This window comes from Perna viridis, chromosome 7, assembly GCF_037379345.1.
Source record: "Perna viridis isolate PV_CMFRI_1.1 ecotype Kerala chromosome 7, ASM3737934v1, whole genome shotgun sequence".
In the NCBI taxonomy this organism is placed as follows: domain Eukaryota; kingdom Metazoa; phylum Mollusca; class Bivalvia; order Mytilida; family Mytilidae; genus Perna; species Perna viridis.
Genome location: NC_142451.1, coordinates 36,446,034 through 36,473,913, shown reverse-complemented (window position 1 = coordinate 36,473,913; position 27,880 = coordinate 36,446,034). Strand labels below are relative to the sequence as shown.

At 32.6% G+C, this 27,880-nt stretch overlaps 1 protein-coding gene across 1 annotated transcript; it reads right to left on the bottom strand.

Moving 5' to 3' along the window:
- Window positions 1-31: 31 nt before the first annotated feature.
- On the bottom strand, window positions 32-27,828 carry LOC148612504 (organic cation transporter protein-like). Its single transcript, XM_088594009.1, has 13 exons — window positions 27,418-27,828; window positions 26,489-26,589; window positions 25,893-25,996; window positions 22,910-25,340; window positions 17,266-17,446; window positions 14,560-14,663; window positions 13,446-13,600; window positions 11,490-11,658; window positions 8,832-9,053; window positions 7,294-7,520; window positions 2,762-2,943; window positions 2,092-2,243; window positions 32-1,249 (listed from the first exon to the last, which is right to left on the bottom strand). Exons 4-13 carry the CDS (start codon window positions 23,053-23,055, stop codon window positions 1,180-1,182), a joined length of 1,608 nt encoding a protein of 535 aa, XP_088450135.1. The 5' UTR covers window positions 23,056-25,340; window positions 25,893-25,996; window positions 26,489-26,589; window positions 27,418-27,828; the 3' UTR covers window positions 32-1,179.
- Window positions 27,829-27,880: the final 52 nt, after the last annotated feature.

The following is a 27,880-nucleotide window of genomic DNA, read 5'->3' as shown; positions in this document are numbered from 1 at the left end:
TTAGAGATAAGCAGAATGATAGATGCAAAAACTTTATTTCAGAACAAAATAGTATCAATATAAAATATATAATAAATTATTTTATTGAGCAAATTCCAGGCATATTTAGTTCAGTTTAGAAGTTTGGTGTAAAAATGCTGACATTGGAAAGGGACAACTAACAAAAGGCTCCAAGAAGGCAATAACTGTAACGAGGACATCTTCGATTTTATTTAAATTTTTGTAGGCATTATCATTTGAAAGTTTTTTTTTCCATCTATCATATATTTTTTAAGGTATTGGCTGAAAACTACAAAACTTTCACATTTCAATGCCAATAACTCTAACAAGGAGTCGCCTGACAACTTTGACCTAAGTAGACTTTTGTAGAGCTCTTCAAGCTGAAGAAGGAAAGTTACATTTATTTTCCAATATCTATTAAGATTTTTATTTTTTAGATATTTGTGGCTTGAACCATGTTGTCTTAAAATAGAGGCAATAATCTATATAATCGATACAATTTTACAGTAGATACCCTAAAGATGCTGGTGACTAAATTTGGTAATGATCCATATAGTGGTTTCAGGGGAGAAGATTTTTAAAGAAAAGTTTACGACGGACGATAGACTACGACAACGACGAACGCCATGTGATGACAACAGCTCACAAGTCTTTTCAGGACAGGTGAGCTAAACATTTAAACATTTAAAGATGTTTGCTGCTCATGTTCAGCCATTTTTGTCAAATTTTCAGACTCCTTTGGTGTTACCCATTTCATAGCATACATGTTTTTAGCCCAGGGACCCCTCCTTTTACTTTCATAACTTCATTAAACAAACATTAAAAAAGCTTTTTGAGATATTTGAGAAGTTTTTATGAAATACTTGTTATTTTTCCGGGATTTTTAATAGAAAAAGTACGTATAGGAAATGAACAAAAATCCATTTCCCGCCAAATTTTCAAATGCTTATATTTTAAAAATGACAAATTTGATCCATCATTTTTTGTTCTATCATGGAAGGTCTTAAAACTTCTAAAACCGTTTGAAATCCTTGTTATACTAATAGCACAGCAAACATCATTACGCACCAAACGTACAATAAGTGCAAACCAAAGGAAAATTTTAAGAAATAACATATCTAGAGAATATATGTAAGTGATTTTGGTGTGGGGATAATTCTAAGGCATATAACTATTGTTCTATAGCTTTTCATTCAACGCCTGAAGTTCGTGACGCTTTGCTTCGTCTTTATGTTGTTTTTTGTCGAACCTGAATGAAAATAGTATATAATGTATTAAATCGATAGAATAAGTCGCTAAATGCACGTGAAATTGTTGGAGTTGGTTATAAAATAAATAGCAGTTTTAATTTGTCAAGCCGTGTTAATCAAGTGTAAGTCTTTGTAAGTTTCAGACGAAATGGAAAAAAAACAAAAAAAAAAGCAGAAACATGCATATCAAACACCCACCGACCTGACAATATAATTTCATTCAAGGTTGATTTCTCTATTTGAAAATATCTCATTTTCATCTCTGCATCACTGGATTTGTTCAATATTTTTAAATAGAATGTTAGTAAAATGAGGTCTTTGACAGAGTTATCTGCCTTTGAAATGTTCATTTTCAGCCCGTGCATTTCATTGAAATCATTACTTAATTTACCAAAATGATACAGAAAATCTTGTCTTCCTTGATTATGATGGTGTAGATAGTCAACTTACACTTTCAAAATGTTTTTTTTTCATACAATATTCACTCACTGTATGATTCTTACAGAGACCGACACTTAAAAGATATTGTTTATTTTTTCCTTTTTGCAACGTAGAAAGGATGTTTCTATCATTCTTCAAAGCTATAAATAGCAGATGGCAAATGATTAAATGGTAAAATGATATCGTTTACGTTGTACTAATTTCTTCTGGATTAACTGCTTTTTTCTTTCTATAAATGTGTTTTGTTTTCAATTACTCCACGTTCTACTTTTAAATATATAACTGTTACTCTTTTGAGTTGATTTCAATACAAACAAAACATACAGTTTACTAAGATACCACCTTGTTTCCACTTTAACCGTAAACATTTTAAGATAAACGTTTACTTGTACCATATTACCTGCTTATATCTTCAGCATCTTGGATTGATTCTGGTAAGAGTATGTTTGTTGAATCTGGCAAAAACATTGAAAGCGTTCCTGCTACTATAGCAGTTCCACCAAGAATGATAAGTGGTAAAGCAATACCAAATCTAGATTCTATTAGGTCGCCCTGTAACATGTAATATATGTCATGGTGTGTTTATGTTTATTTTCCAGTTTATCTGTCACTTACCCATAGTTTTGTCATTTTATGATATATGCTTTTTCTTTATCTCATTTACCTTAACCTAATTTTAGGAGATATATATTCTGCATCGGTAATTCACGAAGATGAAATTATATTCTATCAAAAACAGTTCATAAAACAGAGGCGTTTCTTTAAAAATGAATCCTTTGTGGAAGTAAACTCATATTTAGACAGTTTCTCAACAGAAAGATGATGAGGCAAGTGAAAGAAAATTCAAATGGATGCAGCTTATCTTATTTAATTGTTCCCATATTTCATGAAAAAATATATAAAGATTTTATGTTAAACAAGTAGAAGTAAGATCCAATATCACATAATTAATATTCTTATTGTTAAGAATTCGTGTGTGATGTTAAATGTGACCGTACAAGTTGCACAGAACATAAATTAATTATTATGACTATTATTTTTGTCACTTATCTTTCAAACTTACTACGTACCAATTCTCCAACATAAGCTGAGGATATGGACCCAATACGGCCTGACATACTGGCTACTCCGATAACAGATGCCCTTAGAACAGTCGGAAATAATTCGGCAGTCAACATATAAACTACGAAAAACGTTATTGAATTGAAAAATTTTCCGCACACTGCTAATGCTGTTGTCAACCAAGTTAGTGCTGAAAAATATATGTATATGAACAAGAGTCAAAATATGTCGGCAGTTGTTCTTATGATAAACTTTCATTCTAGTGTCCGTCCAGTTGCCCGCCTTATCACAGCGTACTTAAAGGTTGGTGAACGTTTAAGTGCTCATATATGTTTTACATTATAATCATCTTTTTTTTCCTAAATGGATTTTGTTCTTTACTAGAAATATATATATATACTTTGTGCAGGTGGTGTTGCCATAGATGTCACAGCGGTACAAGTTCGAGTCCCGCGGAGGGAACGACCAAAATTTTGCATCGCAAATTTGACAGTTCTAATATCGTTGGGAATTTTTCAGACCTTTCTACACGTTTACATATCTTCCCTGTATCAATTTGATCCGATTGAGCAGTGTAGCTAATGGAGTCGTCGCATTCTGAGACATTTGTATATATAGGTCTGAAAAATTCCTAACGATGTTAGAACTGTCAAATTTGCGATGCAAATGTTTTGGTCGTTCCCTTCGCAGGACTTGAACTCGTACCGCTATGATATCTATGACAACACCGCCTGCACAAAGTCCAGCGCCCTAGACCACTCGGCCAGCTAGGCTATATAAAATATAGCTTTCGCTGGCCGGGTCATTCCTCCTCGTAGGATTAATCTAGGGCTGTAACTTAGTACACGATGTATGGTAGAACGGGACAGTTCATTTAGATGTTATTATGTAGGATAGAGGATCAAATTAATGATGCATGTCACAACAAATCAATATTATACAAATGTCTTAGAATGTGACGACTCTATTCGCTACAATGCTCCATCGGATCAAATTGATATAGGGAAGATATGTAAACGTATAGAAATGTCTGAAAATTCCCAACGATGTTAGAACTGTCAAATTTGCGATGCAAATTTTTGGTCGTTCCCTCCGCGGGACTCGAACTCGTACCGCTGTGTCATCTATGGCAACACCGCCTGCACAAAGTCCAGCGCCCTAGAACACTCGGCCAGCTAGGAGATATATATATATATATATGTGTGTGTGTGTGTGTGTGTGTGTGAAAATATATCTTTATTCTCCAAAAACCACATTAAGTACAGGAAAACATACAAAGAAAAAAATAAATAAGCATGAAAATAAATGTAACGTACAAAGGTTTGCATAAATGTTTTCAGTTGAAATTACAACATTAGAAAATAGAATAGCATGTTGACTACCAAGCGGATTCTAATTTTGTGTAGATTCAACGTATAAATTTGCATAAGTTCTTAACATCTGGTAGACATTGTCTGTTCATGAGCTCATTATAATGTATAGTATTCAGTATGTCATAAAGTCTACATTTTAGATATATTTTATTTCATTGCTAAGCGACGTGCATAAGAGTATATAGTGATATTCCTTGCATGTATAGAATACATAGTTGTTCCATTCAGTGACTGCATTTATGATCTAACAACACTCCAGAAAGTAGGATGGAGTGTTGTTTGATCATACATGCAGTCAATGAATGGAACAATTGATAAGTCTAATTTAATAAGATTGAAAACATATATAAATGACATAATATTTTATATTATTGTTATCTACTACTTTGTTAGAAAGTTAACGTAGTTAGACATTACGTAGGAACTGTCTAAACTAATTTAATAATACCTTAATTGCATTTATGTGTTTACTGATAATTTAAACATTTTGTAAAAGATTAATATCTAGCAGAAATCAAAACAAAGCTATCCATTGAAAAAGACCAGACAAGAAATTAAACAGACCTTAATTGCATTTATGTGTTTACTGATAATTTAAACATTTTGTAAAAGATTAATATCTAGCAGAAATCAAAACAAAGCTATCCATTGAAAAAGACCAGACAAGAAATTAAACAGACACACACGAAACAACCAAAACAACACACATAAAGAAACAAAAGTAAATGAGGAAATCGGACTCAACTAAAAACTGGGAGCGTAAACTAGATGCACCGGTAGGGTAAGCGTCTTCTGCTTTTTTAGAGGGAAATGAAATTATAGATAATTTGTAAAATCATAAATATCATTTCAGCATATCGAAATCGTAATTTTTGTATTCAGCAAGCCACAACCTGAGACAAACATTAACTCTAGATTCATTAAAAGGCTTTTTATTCTGTATCATTATATCGATACTCCAATAAATACTGCAATCATTCAATCCTTACGTTACACATTTCTGTAGTGTGTCGCCCTTTTCCAGGTCCATCTCGAATCTACTTCCTGTTTACTGCACGACTAAATGATTATTTAGTTGATGCGTATTATGTAAATTTTCGTAACAAATTTCTCAACTTCTTTCAGATGGGATGCTTTGATATTTGATATACTGCTTTTATATGATGACTTGTTATGTGCTTCTCCTTTCCAGGTCTGTCCGTTATCTACTTTTTGTTGATCACACGACTTCGTAATTATTTGGGTGATGCGTAACTGAAGTATCTTTGCAAATTTCTCAACTTCCTTTTGGAGGAAATGATAAGACATTTGGTGTATTTTTTTTAATTTGGCATGATGACTTGTACCGTGCCTCCCCTTTCAATGTGTGTTACTTATCTATCTACTTCTTGTCTATTGTACGAAATAGAAATTATTTTAGTGATTTGTACTTGAAATTTTCTTAACAGATTTATCTAGCTTCTACTGGAGTTACAGCTTAGATATGTGATATATTGCTTCTGTATGGTGACTTGTATTGCCCCCTAACCTCCGCCCAGGTTTGTCGCTTTTCTGCTTCCAGTTTACCATAGTTGGTATTCTTAGCACGAAGTGATAAGCATCATCTTGTCGATAAAAGTTAATTGTATGTCTTGTTGATTCAGTACTTCGATATAAGTTTAATCTTAACAGTTGATATTTTATTTACGTAAGTTCGGTAACTCTGGACTGTAGAAAACAGAGTTGCAACCAATGTCCGTCTTATTCTTGTACCAGATACGACAGCATATTAAAGTTTGATTTTTCCATCAAGGTAAATACAAAAAATACCAATCATTTATATCACAAATTCCGACATGCAGTACACCTGTTTCGTGGATGGAATTCCAAGAGTAATCATGGGAACCAAGATTCTTGTGGAAATCAAAAGAATGTAATCAAGGGACAAAGACCAGACATGGAAAACAGACAAACACAACAAAGAACATAAAATAACCAAAATAATACAAACAAAGTAACATAAGTGAATGAGCAACTCGAACTCCACTAAAAACTGGGACCATGGACCAGGTGCACAGGTAGGGTAAGCGTACGTCCTATGCTTTTCTAGAAACACTCGCTGAGTTATCATATATATTGCAATTTCCTATATGCTGTACACGTGTTTCAAGGAGTTACCTTTCATCAGCAGCATTAGAATCAAATATATAGGAAGATCTTAATCCAAAATTAATTGAATACAAGAACTACTCAAAAACAAAACTCTAAAAATAGGAAGCCAAATCTATTACCGAGAGTATCTAACATGTGTCATATAAGGAATGAAGCCTCAGTGTTTTTCTTTAGGTATGCTGAATTTGTTATACTACAAAATCTAATATAAATTAAGATAAATAAAATCTGACATAATTCGGGGACAGAAAAGTCTGACTACTGGGTTGGTGAGTAGCCTCGGGACCTTAGGTCCACCAGCAGTGGAATCGACCCAATGGTTATTAAAAACAAAAAATACCAATTATATATATTGCAATATAAGTGTTACATGGAGTAACTTCAGTAAGAAAGGACATTTTTAACACATTAGTGAGTATATGTCTGGGTGGGTTGGGGGAAAATATGTTTGCCACTATATTAGCTAGAGAAGTCGTTAAATGAAAAGAAATGTACTAGTTAACGCTTTATATGAAATAATTTTTACTACGTGTATGTATGTTTATTAGTTGATTGCAGTTTTTATGATAAAGTTTCCCTTTTAAGTGTAAGTATTTGTAAGAATCGGGCAAAATGGGAAAAGTAAAAAACATGCATGTCAAACACCCACCGACCTGATAATGTAATATCAATCACGAATACTTTCTTTATTTGAAAAGACCATTATTTGATCTCTGCTTCACTGGCTTTGCTCATAATTTTTTCAATAGAATCTTAGAAAAATGAGGTTTCTGACAGAGTTATCTGCCCTTGAAATATCCATTTTCAGTGCATTTCAATGAAATTGTAACTCAATGGTCCAACATGATATGGACAATCTTGTCTGTTTTCCTTTATTCGGATGGTGTAAATAGTCAAATTACACTATCAAAATGATTGTTCGTTTCATACCATGTTCCACCCACTGCCCGATTCTTACAGATACTGATACTTAACAACCATAACATTCAAATGTTTTGCAATATTCTAATACTTACATTCATCTGCATAAAGTTGTGTAAAGATTGTGCAAATACACACCACTCCTCCTAAAAGCATGTTTACAGTGAAAAACCTCCTTCTGCTGAAGCGATCCCCGACCAACCAGCATACACAGACGGCTAAAACTTCTGATGTGGACGATGCAGCAAAATTTGCGAAAACATTGCCACTAAATTTAGCAACATTCATACTAATACCATAGTACGTCATTGAAATTGCAAACCTAAAATGTTATAGCATACATTTATGAAAGAACAATATTTTGTACAAATTTCGATAAGAATTCATAATTGTTGCCAGGTGCTTATTATTTTTGTTTTTTGTATTTGTTTGTTTTTTGTTTTTTGGGGGATAGAGTTGCTATCTTCAATTTAACGAAATAAAGGCACTGCATAATGTTTATGAGTAGGGGTTGGTAACGTCAATTTTACACACCTAAAGGCACACCTAAACCTAGAGCAATCACTTCATTTGTACATTAGTATCTCACTCTTATCTTTTAAAGGATACTGCAGTCTATTATCATGAATTTGTCTTACTGCTGTCGTATCATACTTTTTTATGATATAACAAACTCATTCAACTTTGAATTTGAATTAGAAAATTAGGCAAGCGTTCCCAGGAATTCCTTTTCAACGATCCTTTTTTTTTCTTTTCTTCTGTTTAACGTAATCAAAGCTCATTTAGTCCGTGCAAGTAAGAATTAGGTGTGGCGGTGCATTTCACTTTGTGTGAAACTTCCTTGTGCCGAACACGCTAGACGATAAATAACAAGAATATGATCACAGCGTATTGGAAAGCGATATTTGACTCAAAGGTCTGAAAAATTCACAACGATGTTAGAACTGTCAAATTTGCGTTGCAAATGTTTGGTCGTTCCCTCCGCGGGACTCGAACTCGTACCGCTGTGACATCTATGGCAACACCGCCTGCACACTGTCCAGCGCTATATAAAAATATAGCTTTCGCTGGCCGGGTCATTCCTCCTCGTAGGATTAATCTAGGGCTCTAACTTAGTATACGATATATTGTAGTACAGGACAGTTCATTTAGATGTTATTATGTAGGATAGAGGATCAAATTAATGATGCTCGTCACAACTTTGTGTAGGCGGTGTTGCCATAGATGTCACATAGATGTCATAGCGGTACGAGTTCGAGACCCGCGGAGGGAACGACCAAAAATTTGCATCGCAAATTTGACAGTTCTAACATCGTTGGGAATTTTTCAGACCTTTCTATACGTTTACATATCTTCCCTGTATCAATTTGATCCGATGGAGCAGTGTAGCGAATAGAGTCGTCACATACTGAGACGTTTGTATAATATTGATTTGTTGTAACATGCATCATTAATTTGATCCTCTATCCTACATAATAACATCTAAATGAATTGTCCCGTACTACCATACATCGTGTACCAATGATACCAAATAGGTTTGCAGCTGACACCAAAACGTGCTATTTTGCAGGAATTGAAAAAAAATCAACCAAACCTGAAGCTTATGAAGTCTAAAATTGACATATTAACACACCAATTTAAAGTAACAACGGCTAATCTTAGCATTAAACGCTTAGATTTCGACATCGTCTTTATAAACTGAAGGAAACTTGAACTATTTTCTTTCTTAAACTCCATATCATCAACGGGTATGGCCATTTTGTTTCCATTAACGGCTGCCATCTTTTCTAATATACGGATGGCCTCAGTTTTCCGGTTTCTGCTAAGCAGCCATCTTGGTGATTCGGGAACAAAACTGAAAGAGATATATGAAAAATGTAAAAGTAAATGTATCACGAATAGATAAAAAAGTCGCACCAAATTTGGAATTTATATCAAGCGAATACATATACATACACAAACTTTACTTTTTTTTCTTATACATGTTATAATTTTAATTTATTCGCTTGGATCACTTGGCAACTATGGTGTATGTAGGAGATTAAAATCATTTAAGAGATGCTCGTGTAATTTTTAAGCAACAAAACCAACGTAGAAGATCGTCCAATGGTGCTGCTTCAATATAGCTTTATTATTTGAATTACCATTAACATGAAAGTAAAATAACATATCCATTAAACTTGATTTTTAAAAATCTGAAGACCGAATCGTCGCCCATAGATATTTTGAACAATAATATAATTATATAAAGAAAATGGATATGGCGAATATATCAAAGTCACAACACGCAATTACAATTATTTTAGAGTAGATATCTTCACGTTTCTCCGACATTTTATTTTTTCGCACTTCGGATTAAAATACATGGGATTAATAAGCCCATTAAAGGGGTGGCTGAGAGAGTAATCAAGGGAACCAAGGTTATAGCGGTAATCAAAAGAATGTAATCCAGGGGCAAAGACCAGACATGGAAAACAGACATACACAACAAAGAACATAAAGTAACTAAAACCATACATACAAAGTAACAAAAGTAAATGAGCAACTCGGACTCCACTAAAAACTGGGAGCATGGACCAGGTGCACCGGTAGGGTCACAGTATTTAAGCTTTAATCATTTGGTATTGCTTTTAACATTGGTTTTTTAAATTATTTTTTTAAAGTTTAAACAAACTGTTTTAAGGAGATCTTTTTAACCTCAAACTTTTTTTTATTATTTTCCTTTTTTTTTTTGTATCTGATATTCTGCTATTTTTTATGTTGAAAGAATGCAAATATATATATTTTAATACATCTAAGTATAAATATATCACAGGCACTGCAGATAACATTAGAAAAAAAAACTATGAACAAAGATCACTCGGGGATACCACCGCTTTTCCTTAGAAACCATATAGGATATTTCGTAATTGATTAAAAAATTCAGATGGAAAAACAAAATAGGAGGATAGGAGGTTATGATGGCATCATGTCATAAAGAGTCTGTGAAAGTTTCATCAAATTCCAAATTTCAAATTCGGCGTTATCAGAGTTGCGGATTCGAACTGGGGACGGATGAACGGGTCGACAACATGATCACTATATACCCCCGCTTAATATCAATTAAACTCCAGTCTGATTCTGCCTAACTTGTTTATAGATATATTTCTAACTCATTTGTAGAAGATTTTGAAAAGTTGGAGATGTAAAATTTGGGAAAAAATCCATTGCAGGACCCTTAGAAATTTCATTGCAAGCATTGCATTTTTCATGGGAGTTCACTTGTTTAATCATGGGCCTTCCCTGACAGACATTGCCTATATGGCACCAGTGAGCTTTGCCCAATTTGGCATGTGAGCTATGAACAAGTGCAAGCTGACTTTGCAGCTACAATTGACTGAATTTCTAGATTAGTATTTGAAATAGATAAATGACGTAAAAAATAATGTCACAGGCTGAACTTCACTGATCCTGACTGCATAGAATGAAAAAACAATTACTTGATATTAATAATAATAATCAGTTGTATACACACATTTTAGAATTATTTTTATAAAGTAAAAATAAAACTAATATTGCAATAAATATTGTTTCAACTTTTTTGTTCAAAGTTTAAACATGAAAACGAATTTACCTTAAAGAAGAGTGAAATATGTTATTTTTATTGTTTTAATAGGTAATAGTATATTTATATTGGAAAAAGTCAAGTACAGGTATATTGTAAATATCCATCTCTTTTGAGGGCCTTATAATCTCTAACCTTAATTGAATGTATATTAGTATAATTATTAAATGTTGGAGAAACACCAACAGTTCTTCTGTAAAAATATAGTTACTCCAGTCATCAAGGACTGTGTAGCCATCAGCTTCAGGACATGGACTTTACCTGAGTTCACTCCATTGTGTATATATATTGTATATATAATTTACTGTGCCTTGAATTTATTTATCAATTTATTTTTGTTGTATTTTTTTTTCCTTTTGTCTTCTCTGTACCAATGATCATTGGTGTATGAGAAAATAAAGTTGTGAGAATCATGAATAATAGCGATTACTTTTGGAAACTCATTTCTCTATTTTTTAATCGATTTTCACACTTCAATTGAATTAAGTCTTGATACTGAAACTATGAACATTTATTTCTCTCGATATTAGAAAAAAATTCCATAATCAAATCATTGTAGATTCTTTATTTCTATTACAAGCTGTTATTTAGATCAGCCATTTTCAATTTCATATGAACCATTTCAACTAAGAGTATGCTGTGTCATTTATCATCTTGGTGGCTATATAATAGACTAAGTATACTTACAACATTACAAAAGTATATATTCCAATGAAGACTGTTATTGACCAAAATAATTCTTTCCAATCCCGAAGAAAGTAAGCCAATAAAAGAAGGAGGTAGTTTCCTACACAGAAAATGAAGTACACCGAAAAGTTAGCCAGAACTCTTTTATCAGGTCCTACTATTTCTGTTACTGAAAAATATAAACACAAACAAAAATGAGTTAACTTAAGCAAAGCAATTTGTCAACCACTCGAGGCCTATACTACTATATACTGTGTTCTATAAATAAGGTTTAAATTATCTCTCTTGTTTATCAATATACAAAATGAGAATGTATGTTAAATTTTGTTTTGAAATTCCTGGAAATATTTGAGTATAGTGCCAAAGACAGCAATGAGATCAGCTAGAGCTCTAATATGTAACATCTTGAGTATCACTCCATATAAGAATCATGCAAAATGTGATTCATGGTTGGAAAGCCTACATATTTTTATTTTTCAGATTTTGTTTAAAATGTCATAGTTAACAGAAAGTAACATATGGTTTTTTCATAAATCCCATGTTCATAGGAGATAAAAATTATATATAATGCACTGAAGCTTTCAAAATTAAGGGAGATAACACTGTAAAATGACACTCATATACAATAGAATCTATTGGACTTTCAATGTTGATTATCTCCTAAGAGCAGACAGATATGAATGAATAATTACACATTTCACAATATAGACCCATAAAACAACTTATTTACAAAAATAAAAATATGTGGCCTTTTTTGGAGTATATCACACTTTTCAGATTTTGCATGATTCTTACAACGACAGCTACTTAAAAGCATACAAAACTATTCATTGCACGAAAACTCTGAGCAGAGGCTCTAAACTATGTAGTTATTTTTATTTTCTAGAGAAATGTTGTGGACAGTTTATAAATTGACGATTGTTAATAAGATAAAACATGATATCACATTTCAATAAAATTACTAATTAACCAGAAAAATGTTAGAAATGCTCACTAAATTAAAAACCCCACTCTCTCATCTCCATGTTTTGCTATATGACATCTTCAAAAAAAATACATCAAGATCTAATTATTAATTGTAACAAGAATTGAGATTCTTCTTTTATTCTTTTTCCCAAATAGATATGCGAGGAAGACCAAATGTGCTCTAACTAGAAATCTTGTATGGTATTGCATGAAAGTCACTTGTTCCCATAGAACTGAATTGGAAAACAGCTAAGCAATATCCAACCTCTTAAGCATAAATATTGCACACAATATTGACGAAAATGACTCCACGCGGAGTGAGATAGCTCTCATTAGTCAATTATCGATTAATAGGTGTGGTCAATATTCATGTCACAAATCATTTATAGGACCGTCTTCCTCGTTATCCAAATAGACTTCTCGCACTACGGGCTCAAAGTCTATTTGAAAAACTCATTAGACCGTGCTATAAATATAACACAGGAAGTACAGATCAAGACTGTGTGAAAGTTTCATTACATTTAATTCAATTATATATGAGAAGAGATGGGACGGACGATAAAACGAAAACTTCTATTACTGTTCAAGTACATGATACTTACAGCCGATAGACGTGCAGACACAAGTATGAATCAAGGGAGCTTTTAGATGGTCCGACAGTTCGATAGTCCGATAGTTCGGAGGTCCGATGGATCGACGGTTCGATACTAAGAAATCACATCGAATTCCGATAATTGACCTGTCGGGCCATCGAACTGTCGGACCATCTATCCGTCAAACAATCGGACAGTCGGACTGCGGGGTATCGGACCATCGAACCTAGGGACTATAAATTGGACCTCAAATTAAGATACCCAGAAAACTACTATCAGATTTTAAACAGACATACGGGCTTGGTTAGTAGTTTCAGATCGTGCAAGCCCAATGGGATTCGTTTAGATGACGAAGGAAATAATATGTAATATATTTGTAAACAGGCTTGGTACTTACGAATGATAAATGGACACAAGTATGAAATCATGCTGCCGGCACCATTTAAAAATTCAAAAATGGTGACAAGGGTGAAAGTCGGTAGAAAAGGTCTCAGTCCCATTGAGATCAACAGCATTATGATACCACCAAACATCACGGGTTTTCTTCCTAAACTGAATTAAATAACACCAAAATGGAACACTTTTGTTGTGAGATAAACAACTACTGTGAGGACAAATAACTATAGAAACAATATTTAAGATGTTGACAGGCAAAAAGTACATGCCGTTGTAGAAACAATATTGGGTTGTACATGAAATTGAAATGGATTTATTTTCATTCTAATATTCAGAAATAGACGCCCCAGCTGATGGATTTCATATCTTCTTACAAGTGTTTAAGTATAGAAAAATTATCAAGATAGCTTGTATGTCACCCACTTTAAAAATAATTTGATTATATAATATTTGCCAGGTAAAAATTGAAGAATAATACTGTCTTTTTACCAGAACTAACATTCGAAACTTTGCTTTTTTGAAATGACACCTTATCTGATGATTTAAACAAAGATATATTTAAATCAATTCAATTATTCATCTAACAATCAAATTGTGTTGACATTGGATGATCACAGCAAGCAATTCATCCTGTTAATGTTACCCTTGTTTCTCTCTGTTATACTCTTTTTGTCAGTTCAGATAACTATTGCCACAAATATTGAAATGGCAAGTTCATCACATATGATAACAAATATACTGTTTTTGATTCAGTTTTGTCACAATTGGTTGTATACATTGTATATGATGCTTTATTGGTGAAGTATGTCCACAAAATATTTGTAATAATTATGTGGAAAGGACCTTGGTAAGTTGGTACAATTTATGTCCAATCCAATTGCCTGTAAATTTTAACAATAAAATATGTTTAAACTAACTATGCCATGTACCACAGAATAACTTACTTGCTAGGCTTATAATTACGAACTTCCAACAAGATGTCTTTTTAGTATACGCTCAATATTTGTTTACATATATATGTGATATATTTTATTGGGCTTACTAGGCCAAATATGGCTTAATAAATTGACATTTCTAGTAAGAAAGAGAAAATATTCTAAAATGTGTAATCTTACATGTCCGAGCATACGCCACATAGAATTGACGCTGTCATAAGCCCAATGAAGTGGGACGTAAGGAAATGAGCTCTTGATAATCTATCTGAACATACAATATCAAACTGAAAACAAAACAAAACAAAAAAACAACAACAAAAAACAATAAAAATTAGTATGGAATACTTTTACGGGAACTAAACGTTAATGTTCGAATATTTCATGCATGTGAGAACAACAGTTAACACATCTTTTCTAGAGGTCAGTATAGGAACCTGACCAAAGCTTTTGATTTCTTTTTTAAAATGAGTTTGCCATATCCTTATTATGATGATTTTTTATATTTAATACTTTGTGTAATTTCGTTTTTAGCACAAATTTTATTAGTTTAAGTACAAGATTCATAATCAAATAACTTATGGATTTAAGGAAAATGGCTGTTACATTTTTTCGGTATATGTGGAAGTAACCTCAATCATATGGTGCACACTTATGCACCACAGGCACTGAGGGTTTTCAAAAAGACCGAAAAATATAACAGTCATTCCATATAATTTAATTTTAGTATCAAAATTTAAGAAGTAAGTCTGCAAAAATGTTGATCACGTCATAGTCACATTACAAAATTTGATCTATGAGATGATAGACAAACATTTTATCCAATTAGAAAGCGTGTAACATCTGAAATTAAATTAGTTGAGAAAGACAACGACTTGTTAAATGAGGATTATCATTTATAGTGGAACTATTTGGCAGCTAATATTTTTCTTTAGAATTAAAAAAATGCGACTTCCTAACAGATGAAGTTGACAAAATTTACTTATCATCGTTTTTACTTTTAATTTAATATATTTTACTTTATTTCAATTTTTCTTTTTATGCAAAATGTTTAGCTGAAGTTGCAAAAGTACTGAAAAAAAACAGACGTACTGAGAAAGTCTCATTCAGAAGATAATATGAATGAACGAACAATCATGCAAAGTATCATCATATTGAATAATAGACCTATAAATTTATTTGGAATTATTACTATAGAGAATGTGGCTATCGCGTGTATTCGTTCATTACATAACATTGTCAGTTGTTTGTTAATTTCGTACAATGTAACATTGCCAGTTGTTTGTTAATTACGTACAATTGTCAAAATACCAAAACATGCTACTAAAAATACATATTCACACATATTCTGATAATCAGATGTCAACAGTTATCCATTCACAGACACTTCAAGAAAATAAATATTTCTTGCATTTACGATAAAACAAATACGGGGAACACTTTCCAACGGGTAGATAGCTACGGATACGAGACCACAATTATCTGCCCTTAGCTTTTCGTTGTATACGAATATAGTTTCTATAATAATAGGGGATTTTTCAAAATTTTTTTAGAAACACTTCCTTTCAGAATTTCTCATACTTTTTGTGCTCAAATGGAAGAGGAATAATGAAATTATTTTAGTAGATGTGTTGAAATCTACATTTGACATTTAGGTTGTGATTTGGTGAGGTAAAAAAAGGTCAAGTTTGTGACATCCGTGACATCTGTGTTTATGCATAAAATTTGAAAACAATAATGGTAATTTTGTTAATATTTTTTATATAAATTGTTGGAAGGTTCAAATTAACATCCCTGAAAATCTTAATTGAATTGCGCCGGTGGAATTTTTTTTTTTTTTTTAATTACAGAAAGGCTATAAAGAAGACAGTGGGAAAATTAATTGTGGTTTCGTGCCTACAGATACAACAACAACTTGAAAGGGCGGTGAACGATTAGACCAATCAACCATTGTTAAACTCTCTACTTTCTTAGAACAGACAATTATTCACAATATCGTATATCAAATCCAGGTAAATAGATAATTATGTCATTATGATATTAACATATTTACCCAAATATTTGTGACAGGAAGATAGCCAACAAAACATAATTATTGTGTCACCATGCTTCAATATATTGTCGTTGGTTGGCAAGCAAAATCTTCGCTTCAATAACTTTAAACCCTATAAATTCAGCGAAACTTTATCATGGAAAAATACATTTTCTTTTTCTAATCAATTCGTTTGTCTTATTTAAAATTGAAATCGGCGATCGCCAAACGTGGAATTCACTCTTCATATTTTTTTTCATTTTAAGGAAGGTGTAGGAGAGTAATCAAGGGAACCAAGGTTATAGCGGTAATCAAAAGAATGTAATCCAGGGACAAAGACCAGGCGTGGAAAACAGACATACACAACAAAGAACATAAAGTAACTAAAATAAAACATACCAAGTAACAAAAGTAAATGAGCAACTCGGACTCCACTAAAAACTGGGAGCATGGACCAGGTGCACCGGTAGGGTAAGCGTCCTCCGCTTTTCTAGAAACACCCGCCGAGTTGCTCATTAAAAGTGAATTCCGGGGTAGACGAAAGAGGAAAGGAAAACTATGACACGTTGAGCAAATCAGTTTTCATGGCGCAGACTAGAGACATGCAAATAAAATAAAACTAATTTACAATCATCCTCACCCCCATGTTATTATATTGAACACCGTTGTGTCTCTCCTTCCTCCTTAGCGATGTTTTCTTATATTTTTTTTATTTCATAAAACCTTAATCGTTTAAGAGAGTTATCTGTCCTCATTTGTTCATTTGTAGTGCATTTCGATGAAATGATAGTTATAAAAAAAAAACATGGAAATTAATTCTAGCATCTATGTTGTTATGTCTATTTGAAAAGTATTACCTTTGATATGATGGTGGCTGAAAATATGCTTGTATCATAAACCCATCTCGAGCACGATTTAAACGTACCATTGACTTCAATTCCACATTCAGTAACGTTGTAAGATAGCAAACCATCGGTTGAATTTACGGTGACTGTTCCAGGAGGTGAGTACATGTAGTCCATTTCAGACACCTGACACCTGTCGGGATGAAAAAAAAATATATTAAAAACAAATGTCTATGTCTGTGTATAGGTATGTATTGAAATAAATAAAAGAACTCTACTGGATAAACACAACAAATATTCAACAGCTGTTGATATGTAAAGGGAGTCAATTAACCCAGTAGGGTACATGTATGTAAATCTCGTCACTTAACTCCGTGTTTTCACGAGAATGGGTAATAACATACCATTCAAATTCATGGAAACTATGTCATTTACACGCAGAGTGTTGAGTTCAGTATCAAAAGTAAAACATTTTTCCTTGTAAAGATACCGATAAAAATGATAAATATATATTTTTACGTGATAAAAGTGTTAAGAAAAGAAATAAATACGAGATTTTGCATTGAGATCCCGGGTGAGGTGGAGTCACGTGGTAAGACCACATTAGGCATGGTTGTTCTTCGATAAGCCGTTTTTGAATGATCATTATATTGTTTTTTGGGGTTTTTTTTGCATGAACAGAAATGAGGGCTCAAATTCAATTTTTCTTAGTAATGATTATATGACTGAAATGCCACGATGATATTATTGAATCCCCATGCAATTTGGTAAGCAATTTGATAACAAGTTTCTTCAAGGGGACGTTGAAATGTGCTCAAACAAACAGACGGATGAACATACATTCATAAAAGTCATCAACTTTGATATGGAATGTCTGCGATTACATTATCTTTCAGTTGAAAGACTGCTCCTTTACACAATTAGTATTTTTATGTTCTAAGACAGTATGCGCTGATGTGATTCTTTACAACATAATGTGTAGTATGAACTGCATATCTCAATTAATGCATTCATAAAGTATTACAACTTGGCATCCTAGAATCTATGTCAATAACATCGAATAACCCAGTTAACAAGGTCATATCATGCAGACACAAAAGAAAGAACGAAGATCGTTTCAAAAAGAAAAAGAGTTTAGAATTGTTTTGGTAATTTGTAGTATATACGAAGTGATTGAATATATATCGAGAATAGAAATGGTAAATATGTCAAAGAGACAATATCTCCATCAGCCTAAAAAATGTCAGTTTGTTTTGCATGTGTTTGGAATGTATAGTAAATTCTTTTCTAAATACAAAAAAAAAAAAAAACTGTTTTAATGATGTTTCGAGAATGGAATGTATGCCTATGATTTATGCGTTTATGAGACAACACGTTATTAACATTACTTAACGGGATATACGCATAAAGGAACAATAATAAAACACACACACAAACACAAGAAAACGCAGCTAATTCGAAAGCCTCTCTGTCACGGAATAACCCTCTCGCTAAACAGGTCACTAAATAGCAAGCAATACTGTTTAATGTTCTTTTTAGAAAATAAAACAAACAAAACAAAATGAATAATAAGGAAAGGAAAGTATCAACAATTACACACCAACTTCACCCTGTAAGTTACTAACAACTTGACCCATTACAGCTTACTGCTCAAAGGCGTATAAAATTCGAGTACACTTCCGGTATTCAAGCCATGTTTAAAACAAATGCGCATTTTCTCATCGATTTTGCAATCATGCCAGTAGGAAATGCGTTACTTGTGGACAACTTTATACAATTTTATTCGGAATAACACTGGTGTAGTACATACAAAAAGGGACTTGTTTTCAGTTCAAAATCCAAAAATGATGCAATTATTCTTCGTCCTCTCAGTTGGAACCAGCTAACACCACAGCTGTATCTTCATCTCCGCCTTCTGGCATTTCATTACTTACCGTGCAGGTTTTGTATTTCTAAAGCCCAAACAAGTACTAGCTTTCCAAAAAACTTGCCTGACTCCGCATTTAATCAACATTAGAGATCGTATTAAGGTGTTCGTTTACATTGTGACTTCAACCTGTGTCACTGAAAGTCAATGCATTCAAGATATTCTTAACACTAAAAATACACAAAATTTGGTAAAAATGCATTTAAGCATGACTGTTGATTTTAAAGTGTCCGTAATGATATTATAGAATCCCCATGCAATTTGGAAAGCAATGGGATAACAAGTTTTTTTTCAAGGGGCTGTTGGAGTTGGCTCGAACATACAGATGGAGGAACATACATGCATTTGAACCGATCAATTTATATAAGAGAATATGCAAAAGCCTACACGGTGTTCTAACAATATACATAAACTGAGTTTCAAAGAAACATATTAACTGTTGTAGTTGTTACCAATAAAAATTGGCCAATCAAATCATACATTTATACCAATAAAAATATGCGATAATATATATATATATATACACGTGTGTACTAACAGTATTGTTTCAAGGGAATTCATGAAGAGGAGGAGTTGCAGACAATGAAGTTTGTACAAAAATACTGAAACTTATAAACCTGTGCTACTAAATTATGATTGCAGGGGTATAATTATGTATTAAACAAAAATACTTTCATATATCTAATGTTCTAAGAGGGGTAAATAAGGACTTTTACCACTGTATACAATACCCAGAATGTTTAGCATGTGATACTGAATATGAACCTCTTCGCAGCCTCCGTGTCACCACTTGACGTGTAATGACTAATAAACTGTCACATGTCAAGGTTGGATACCCCCTTGGGTCAGTGTCACCCAAGGGATACAGCGGCCAATTAGAATACAAGACATTCACAAGAGAGGGCGTCCGTGTATATGATTGTAAGTAATGACATTAAATTTTCCTTTGTTTTAAATCTTATGCTTTTGATTGGTTTAAAGTACTTTCGGTCAGATTTTACATTACAATATTAATCAAATGTGATATTATAATTATATTTTTAATTGTTCTGCTTGTTAAAAAACATGAAAATAAACATATTTGATTTAATTACTCCCGAAGAAAGAAAAACACTGAACCATACTGAGTGCATATAATTTGAGACGTTAATATCAATATCTCAGATATACGTTTTTTTTTTAATCTTGTTTGCAGACTCCAATTACAATTTACCAGTCTGATGTTTGTATAAAACAAGAATTTATCCTGCAATGAGGTTATTTGTTAAACGAATAAAGGTATACGGTTATTTTTTTGCTGTATCCGTACATTAGCAGGTTATCGACTTTCTGGCTCCCCCACTCACGTGATCGGCGGAACTACTTTTTTTCTGGTATGCGTAAATTAATTATATCCGCCACCATAGATACGATATCAACAAATTGCGATTGCGTATCCGGTTGATCTTTTTTTGTCGCTGTTTTGTTTCGTTTTCAATTTTTTTTAGCTGAATGATATAAAATATTTTATGTAAACCAAATAATGATTTTGTTTGTATTTTTTCGCCGTCATATATATGGCAAATCCCAAATCTCGTTCAGATTTGATTCATTATTAGTTTGTAGACGACTTCCCCTGTCATTTCAGTCATGTCGAACTCGGAGCCAGAGTGTCCGTCACAATTTAACATAAACTGGTCCCCACTTAGAGAAATTGAAGCATTACAATATGATAAAACTCTTGAAGAGACAAATGACCAGGAAACTGTAATGCTCTTGGATTTATTACTGCCTAAACCCCAAGATAATGAATCAGAGGAACACTACATTATAAATCTGCCCATACAACTGCCCCATCTTCTTAAAAAATCTCAAACAAATATTTCAAATCCCAAAGAAACTAGTGCACAAATTTCACCCCTGAAATCTACTGCCATACACCAAACAGAAACAAGTCAGCTTCCACCTTCCTCGCGAAATTCAAAACCTTAATGTTCTTAAAATCTACTTTACAACATTTAAAATATTTGTATATTTATTGTTCATTTTACTTATTTGTCTCTTGGAATTAAATAAATTTTGATACATTGCTTATTTTCTTCAAACAGCTTTGACGGATTATATGGTGAGGATTAATTTTCAATGTTTACTGAGTCATGCGCCATGCGTATTAATTTTTTTCTTCCTGTTTAACGATCGGGGCTCCTCAGGGGATGTGCAGTTTAAAATTTTATTTTAAAAATGTACACACGCACAAAACTATTAGTATAACAGGATAAAAACAATATAGGTACATTGTCGAAAATTATTGAAGATAAGTGTACTCGGCTTGGAACGGGGGAAATAGCTCGGCGGAACCTCGCATTTCCTACCCGTTCCGTCGCCTCATCACATTTCTTCAATAATTTTCGACAATGTACCTATATTGTATATATCAATCCCAACAACGCATCAACCAACAAGTTAATAATTCTGGATCACTGACACATCGAATTAAAAATCAACGACTTATTTTTTTTATTATGGTTAATTTGTTACTAACAGTTGATTATATAAATGTTCATTTTATCACTTTATTTATTGTCTACATACGTAACATTACAAAGAAAATCGTTTACATATATTAGCCTGTTCCATTCTGACTTTTGCTTCCTAAACGATTTCATGAATTACCCAGCAAGTATTCACCTGAAACAGAATTACAACTACCGGAAGTTTTTGTGAACCTTTGGTAATGCCTAATTTCAAGACGTCAGGCAATTATACATTTCCATATACATTCGGTATCTTTGCTCTTACTAGCTCTAAAAAAACTAAGAGGTATTTAAGTCTGAGAATACAAATCTATATATTATTATGTTTTGTTTCATAGTTTTACTATGTTTTTAGAACTTTGTTATTTCCTACCGATTTCACAAACTTTGCTCGATGGCATTTTTTGTGTTGCCTGCTTGTATTTGCAATATACCGGAAGTAATTAATCGTAATGGAAGTGGGAGGTTAAGAGATTAAACCCACCATTTCTATCGGAAAGAAATCAGGACCAGATACTTTGACCATGTACGTTAAAATACTGACGCCAATAAGCCTTAGGGATAAACTATAAGTTATAAGCTCCCAAGTGACCGTCTATGGTTATTTAGACAGTCAGTAGATCTGTTGGAGGGATACGGCGTTACCCTGCATGAAAATCTAAGAAGTGTAACGAATCTGTAATGACTTAGCTGTGCATGAATGAAATAAAACCAATAGTGCGTCATGATGTTGCAGATAACCTTTATGTGACAATGAATGAACAAGTCCATAGTACTTAGGTGTTTATATAAAAAGCTTATTTATATAAATAAGTTTTTTATTCATTTTTGTAAATAGGGAGTGTCTGCCGTCGTGAGTAACTGAACTTTCTGTACGGTTATAGAAAGCAATTTAAAAAAAAATACCGTACAATTTTTTTTTGTCTATTGTCCAGGTATCACGATCAGGGCATGTGAAAACGGTCAAACAATGACGTGTCACGTACTAATATTAACAAGCACCCAATTAAACTCAAGAAGCAATATCGCGCTTGTCCGAACATGTTGACCCTTAAATATGCCCACAGTTCCATTTTGCACATATAGCAATCACAAACTTTTAAACTTTAAAGCGAGAAAGCAGATTCGAAAAAGCATGTCCAGAAGTCATTTTACTTTCAGCGAGAAAAGTTCATAGCCACTTCATGAAAAACATAATGTGTCAAATGCTACCTACCTATGAGCATGTTCTCCAAAGGCAAACGGTAGAGAGTTAGTCGACATTGCATTTAAAATTGAAGCAAGTGAAGCAACGACTAAGTTGACTTTCTGGTATTTCCCAAAGGTTCCAATTTGGAACAAAATTTCTTCGAACGTCTTCATTGATACCAGTTGCAAAACTATCCAAATTACCACTGGCTGCAGATTATACTAAGATAACGATTAGAAGCAATTTTCATTGCTATATGTTCTTTGTGCTTTAGAATCTAGCAGCGACTGTTAAGTCGAACGAATCAAAGAGATAAGTTTAAAAATAAACCAGTCAGAACAATCAGGTTCTGTATTTACTGCGTACATGCGATTATGTTATTTATATAATTATTCTTAGTTAATGAATATTTCCCGCGCAAAATTAAAGTTTTACAACCAATAAGAAATAAAGAGAGAGATAGAACAATTAAAGTATCGATTGTAAAAATATCGATTTAGTTTAACTTCCAAGTGAAATTATGACATGCTCTTTTACTATAACTTAATTTCATAAGTAAAACGCTTTCTGATTGGATAAAAGACACATTTTTGGTGAAGGAAACTTTTAAGTCAACGCTCTCAATAATCCTTAGATATTTTAAAGAATTATAAAGTAGTTGCTTTTAGTTGGTCATAATGATTTTAGTAAACTTCTATGGGTTAAATAGTAAAAAGTGAATATTTGCCTGAATATTAATTTAATCTTTGTAGCATTATTACTTTTTGTTTGTCAGTTCTTTGTTTAACGTCTTTTGTAACTTTGTTACGTGGTTTTGTGTAAATAGTATAAACACAAGACAATTTAAATTTGCAAAACACTGAATTGCAAATCTTGCGCGGCTTTTTCTTCAACCTACCATGTCATGTGAGTAACCATTGGATGCAGATTCACATGGGATTTAATGAAATGCATTTTATTTTACAATTTTTGATAAAATAAACTTATAGTTTCAATTTAAAAATCATGGGATTTTTTTATCCCATGGGATTTTTTGTGTCCCATGGGATTATCTTTGTCCCATGGGATTTTTTGTTTGTAAATCAATACAGTTAGAAACACATAAAAATGGGTACATGTGTATGAAGAGGTATTACAAGATACCAGTAAGTACAAATGTGTGTGTAGATTGAATGAAGCTATAGAATCTAAATAATTTTACATCTCTATTATTTATAAGCAAGTAATAACCAATGCATTCTCACTTTTAGTAAATATATTTATTACTTTATTAAATTTTATAAGGAATATGCATGTTTTTATGTATTAAATTATTCAACTTAAAAAAGAATTGAAGCTAAATTATCTTGATAAGTGTTATTTCTTGAACATGCTTTATAACAAAATATAGTTCTTTTTTTTTGCATTGCAAAAGTACTGATATTGTTGATAAACTACAGAAAGGTTAGTCTTTCATAACATTTCATAACCATATCCACATTCAACACAAAAGTATCTGTATTTTTTGGCATTTATGTCCATTCTTAAACAAAAAGTGTTAAAATGCAAAATCAACTTTATTTAATATACCCCCCTTTTGTGTAAAAATTGGGTTGATTTTGTGCAAAATTTTGGCAAAAATGAGCAAATTAACGCCTAAACCTTCTTTCATAATTTCTAAGGATATGAAATAGATGCCCATGCAATTTGACAGGAATTAAATGTCCGAATCAAAGTCTAACTTATCATTTTGAACCTTATATCATGGGCAAGAACCACAGTTCATATAAACTATTCCAATCTGGCTAACATAGACATAATAAAAACACCTAATATTGTCATGAATGTAAACAGATATAAAATTACTTTAACAGGAAATGAATGCTTGATACACATTACAGTACATCAAATCATAGTAAGGTACAATAATGTATGTTCTAAGTTTTTCCTGAATCCGCAGAGATTTATTAATGATTATTTAAAAAAATTAAAACCTTTTTTGCAATGGTGGGGTTTTGAATAAAATGAATTGATTTCTTCTGATGAATAAATGTGTAACTACATTCCTATTTCAAAATTTACATGTTTGTTGCTTATGTCTAAACCCCTACAATTTCCTCCAATTTTACCCTTCTGAGGCTGATACATCTAAACTATTTCTTGAATGTCAACACTTTAGCTTCAGTGGGTATAATATTAGCAGTCACAAGTACATGTATGTACATATATCATATTTAAGTAGCAATGATGATTTCTTTACAACTGTACTCCAGTATCACCAAAAGAAGATTCTCAATTTTTCATTTGATGGTAATAATAGTAAAAGCTCATGTTATGTACTGCACACTTTGTAGTGATGATCTGATCATGATAGTGTTGCTCATAAATATAATGTGAAAATCCTCCTAAAATTTTGCAGGAATTTCTTGCTGTATACCAGTAGCTATTCTGACCATAGAATCCCAACCAATAATGATATCTAAAAAATAGTTAAGAACTAAAAATGTCCTAGTATTGGGTAGATTTTTAATTTAAAAAAATGCAAACAAAGCACAAAAATGTGATGTCAAGGTCAATGGTAATTAACCCTAGAGCATGTAGAAGGCTATACATCTTAAAAATGCTTAACAACACGCCAATTATCAAAAACCTACCTTGAAAGATAATAAAGTAACAACCTAGTGTAAACATGATTTGTGTTACTGGCTGACTAATTACTATGAGGGTGATTGGTCAGTTTCAGCAGACAACAACCATCCCCTCACTTTTCAAAGCCATGCAAAGCATAATCTGTAGGTCTTAAAGATTTCTTACAAATATTTATAACTTGTTAATGTATTCTGATTTATATGGAACTCATTCATGTATAAAGACAGAACTTAATGTGCTAACTAACTACAAGTAATATGCTTCTTGTGCTCAATTAACTAACAGTGCACAACATTAATAACAATTTGAAGTAAACTGATTACCTAAAAAAAATATCAAAATCATGTACAAGTAATGCTTTACCATGCATATATAGGAATACCTGTAATTACAAGTTATCACATGTTGCTCTCACTACAGGATCCAAAACCCAATCCATCAGGTTGGTCAATGTATTAATAGTCACCTGGTATTATCAGGTTGTCCCTACAATATACAAAGCTAAAAGTACTGCATTGAATCTCTACTGATGCATTTCTTCATATAATTTTATTTTTAAATACCTTGAGTGGTTTTGGAGGAGCTGTGCTAACAAGGTTTTCACATTAAAAACCAGTTTAATTATCTCCCTTTATGGGTCTAGTGCATATATTATATCTTTACATAAAGCCTAACTTTCCAATTTTAATAATATAAAAAATTAGATGACTTTTTAATTATTCAAACAGTATGTGTGAAAGTTTCTGATAGTCTGTGAAACGAAAAACAAAATCAAACATCTCCACTACTATTTTGCGAGTTTAAGTGTGCTTTCTATTAAAATGTGCATCATGAAAGCTTCATGTGTATTCAAAGCAAAACTGTTTCAGCCTATTGACAATGTCATCAAGATTATGTTAAAAAATGCATACCTGTAGATGAAAAAAAAATTGTTTAATTATTTAATAATCACTGAGTATTGCATGTATAAGTACTTACTGCTACAGTAATTGTGTCAAATGATAATCACCCTTTTTAATATTCTTCTCTAAGAAATGTGTAAGTGTCTCTCTTTTAAATACAAGTCTTCACTTAAAATTCTGAAAAAATAAAAATACAGGAACACATACTAAGCAACAAATCCAGTTAAAACTTTTTGCAGGATTGTCAGGTAGTGCCTGTTTTGTACTATAAGTAAACAAATTGTAAGTCTATTCTACTGACTGAAAACTCGTGACTTGTTCTTGTAATTAATGTTCAAATGAGGTTGAATTGATTACAAATACTTTAATTCTTCTTTGACAGATAAGTAGCTATATGCTGGGCAGATCCAGAAATTTGTAAAAATGGCTGGGTGTTCTTTTTATCACTAAATAAGAATAGCTGAAAAAAAAAACTCCCCATCAATTAACAAGACATATTTTCAAATAGAAATATTGATTTTGCTTGCTGGTTAAATATAAATAAAAATATTGCACTTGCGAAGCAAAAATTTTCATCCAGGTCGCCCCCCTCCCCCCCACCCCGCTTTGTAATGTCCATTATTATTTTTATGAGACTTGCAGAGACAGTACATATACAGTAAAGCTCACGGTGCTCGCTGACTTAGGCAATGCCTACTCCATATTATAAACTTGGTAAAGAGTGACCAGTCCCTGTAATATAAATTCCCTGACCACGGTAACTAATCATTAAATATTACAATTACAGTGAACCTAATTCAAAAAAGGATTCATCAGATACAATAAATATTCCCCCTTCAAATAAAATACTAAAAAAGAAAATCTAATTTTATAATGGGTAAACACCGCACGAGAATTCAGCTATAGTTCCCAATCTGTGACTGTGGAAGGAGGAGACTGTTTCAGGAGCAGAGTAGTCAGAGCAAATCATGCAGATTTTCTGGAGCAGTACAACTCCTAACTTACTGTAGTCGGAACTTGACGTATGTATTCATTGCTGTATTGGATTCGTTAGTTTCTGAACGACTGCAGCATCAACACTTATCTCGCTGCTGGGACGAGGTCATAGCGGGGAATGAACCGTATACAAAAGCGTCTTGTGTCATGCGTGATTTCGGCACCCCGTTTCGCCACTGACTGACAATACATATCCGAGGTTTCCTCTGTTATTATCCTTTCGTATAACACTTGTTGTTTTATCGATGCAGGAACGCACAAGATGAGCATTCCAGTAACGTAGTAAATAGTTGTACAAAAAGTTATTTCATAGCTAGCGAAGGAGTTAAATTTAGGTAAATGCTATATATAATATAAATCCTTGGGCTAACGAATGAAACTGCACTTTCTCGGGACTTTGTCTTGATTAAACATAGTACGTGTACATTTTATATACAAGAAGCTTTTACAGATGAAATGATCACAAAGGTAT

Excerpts from the sequence above, each read along its gene's own strand:
- LOC148612504 (XM_088594009.1), bottom strand. The coding sequence starts at position 23,055 with ATGAAGACGTTCGAAGAAATTTTGTTCCAAATTGGAACCTTTGGGAAA. Across the intron at positions 11,659-13,445 it reads CTTGTGTCCATTTATCATTC|TAACAGAAATAGTAGGACCT; the intron begins GTAAGTACCAAG and ends TATATTTTTCAG. Across the intron at positions 9,054-11,489 it reads ATATATACTTTTGTAATGTT|TTTTGTTCCCGAATCACCAA; the intron begins GTAAGTATACTT and ends TATCTCTTTCAG.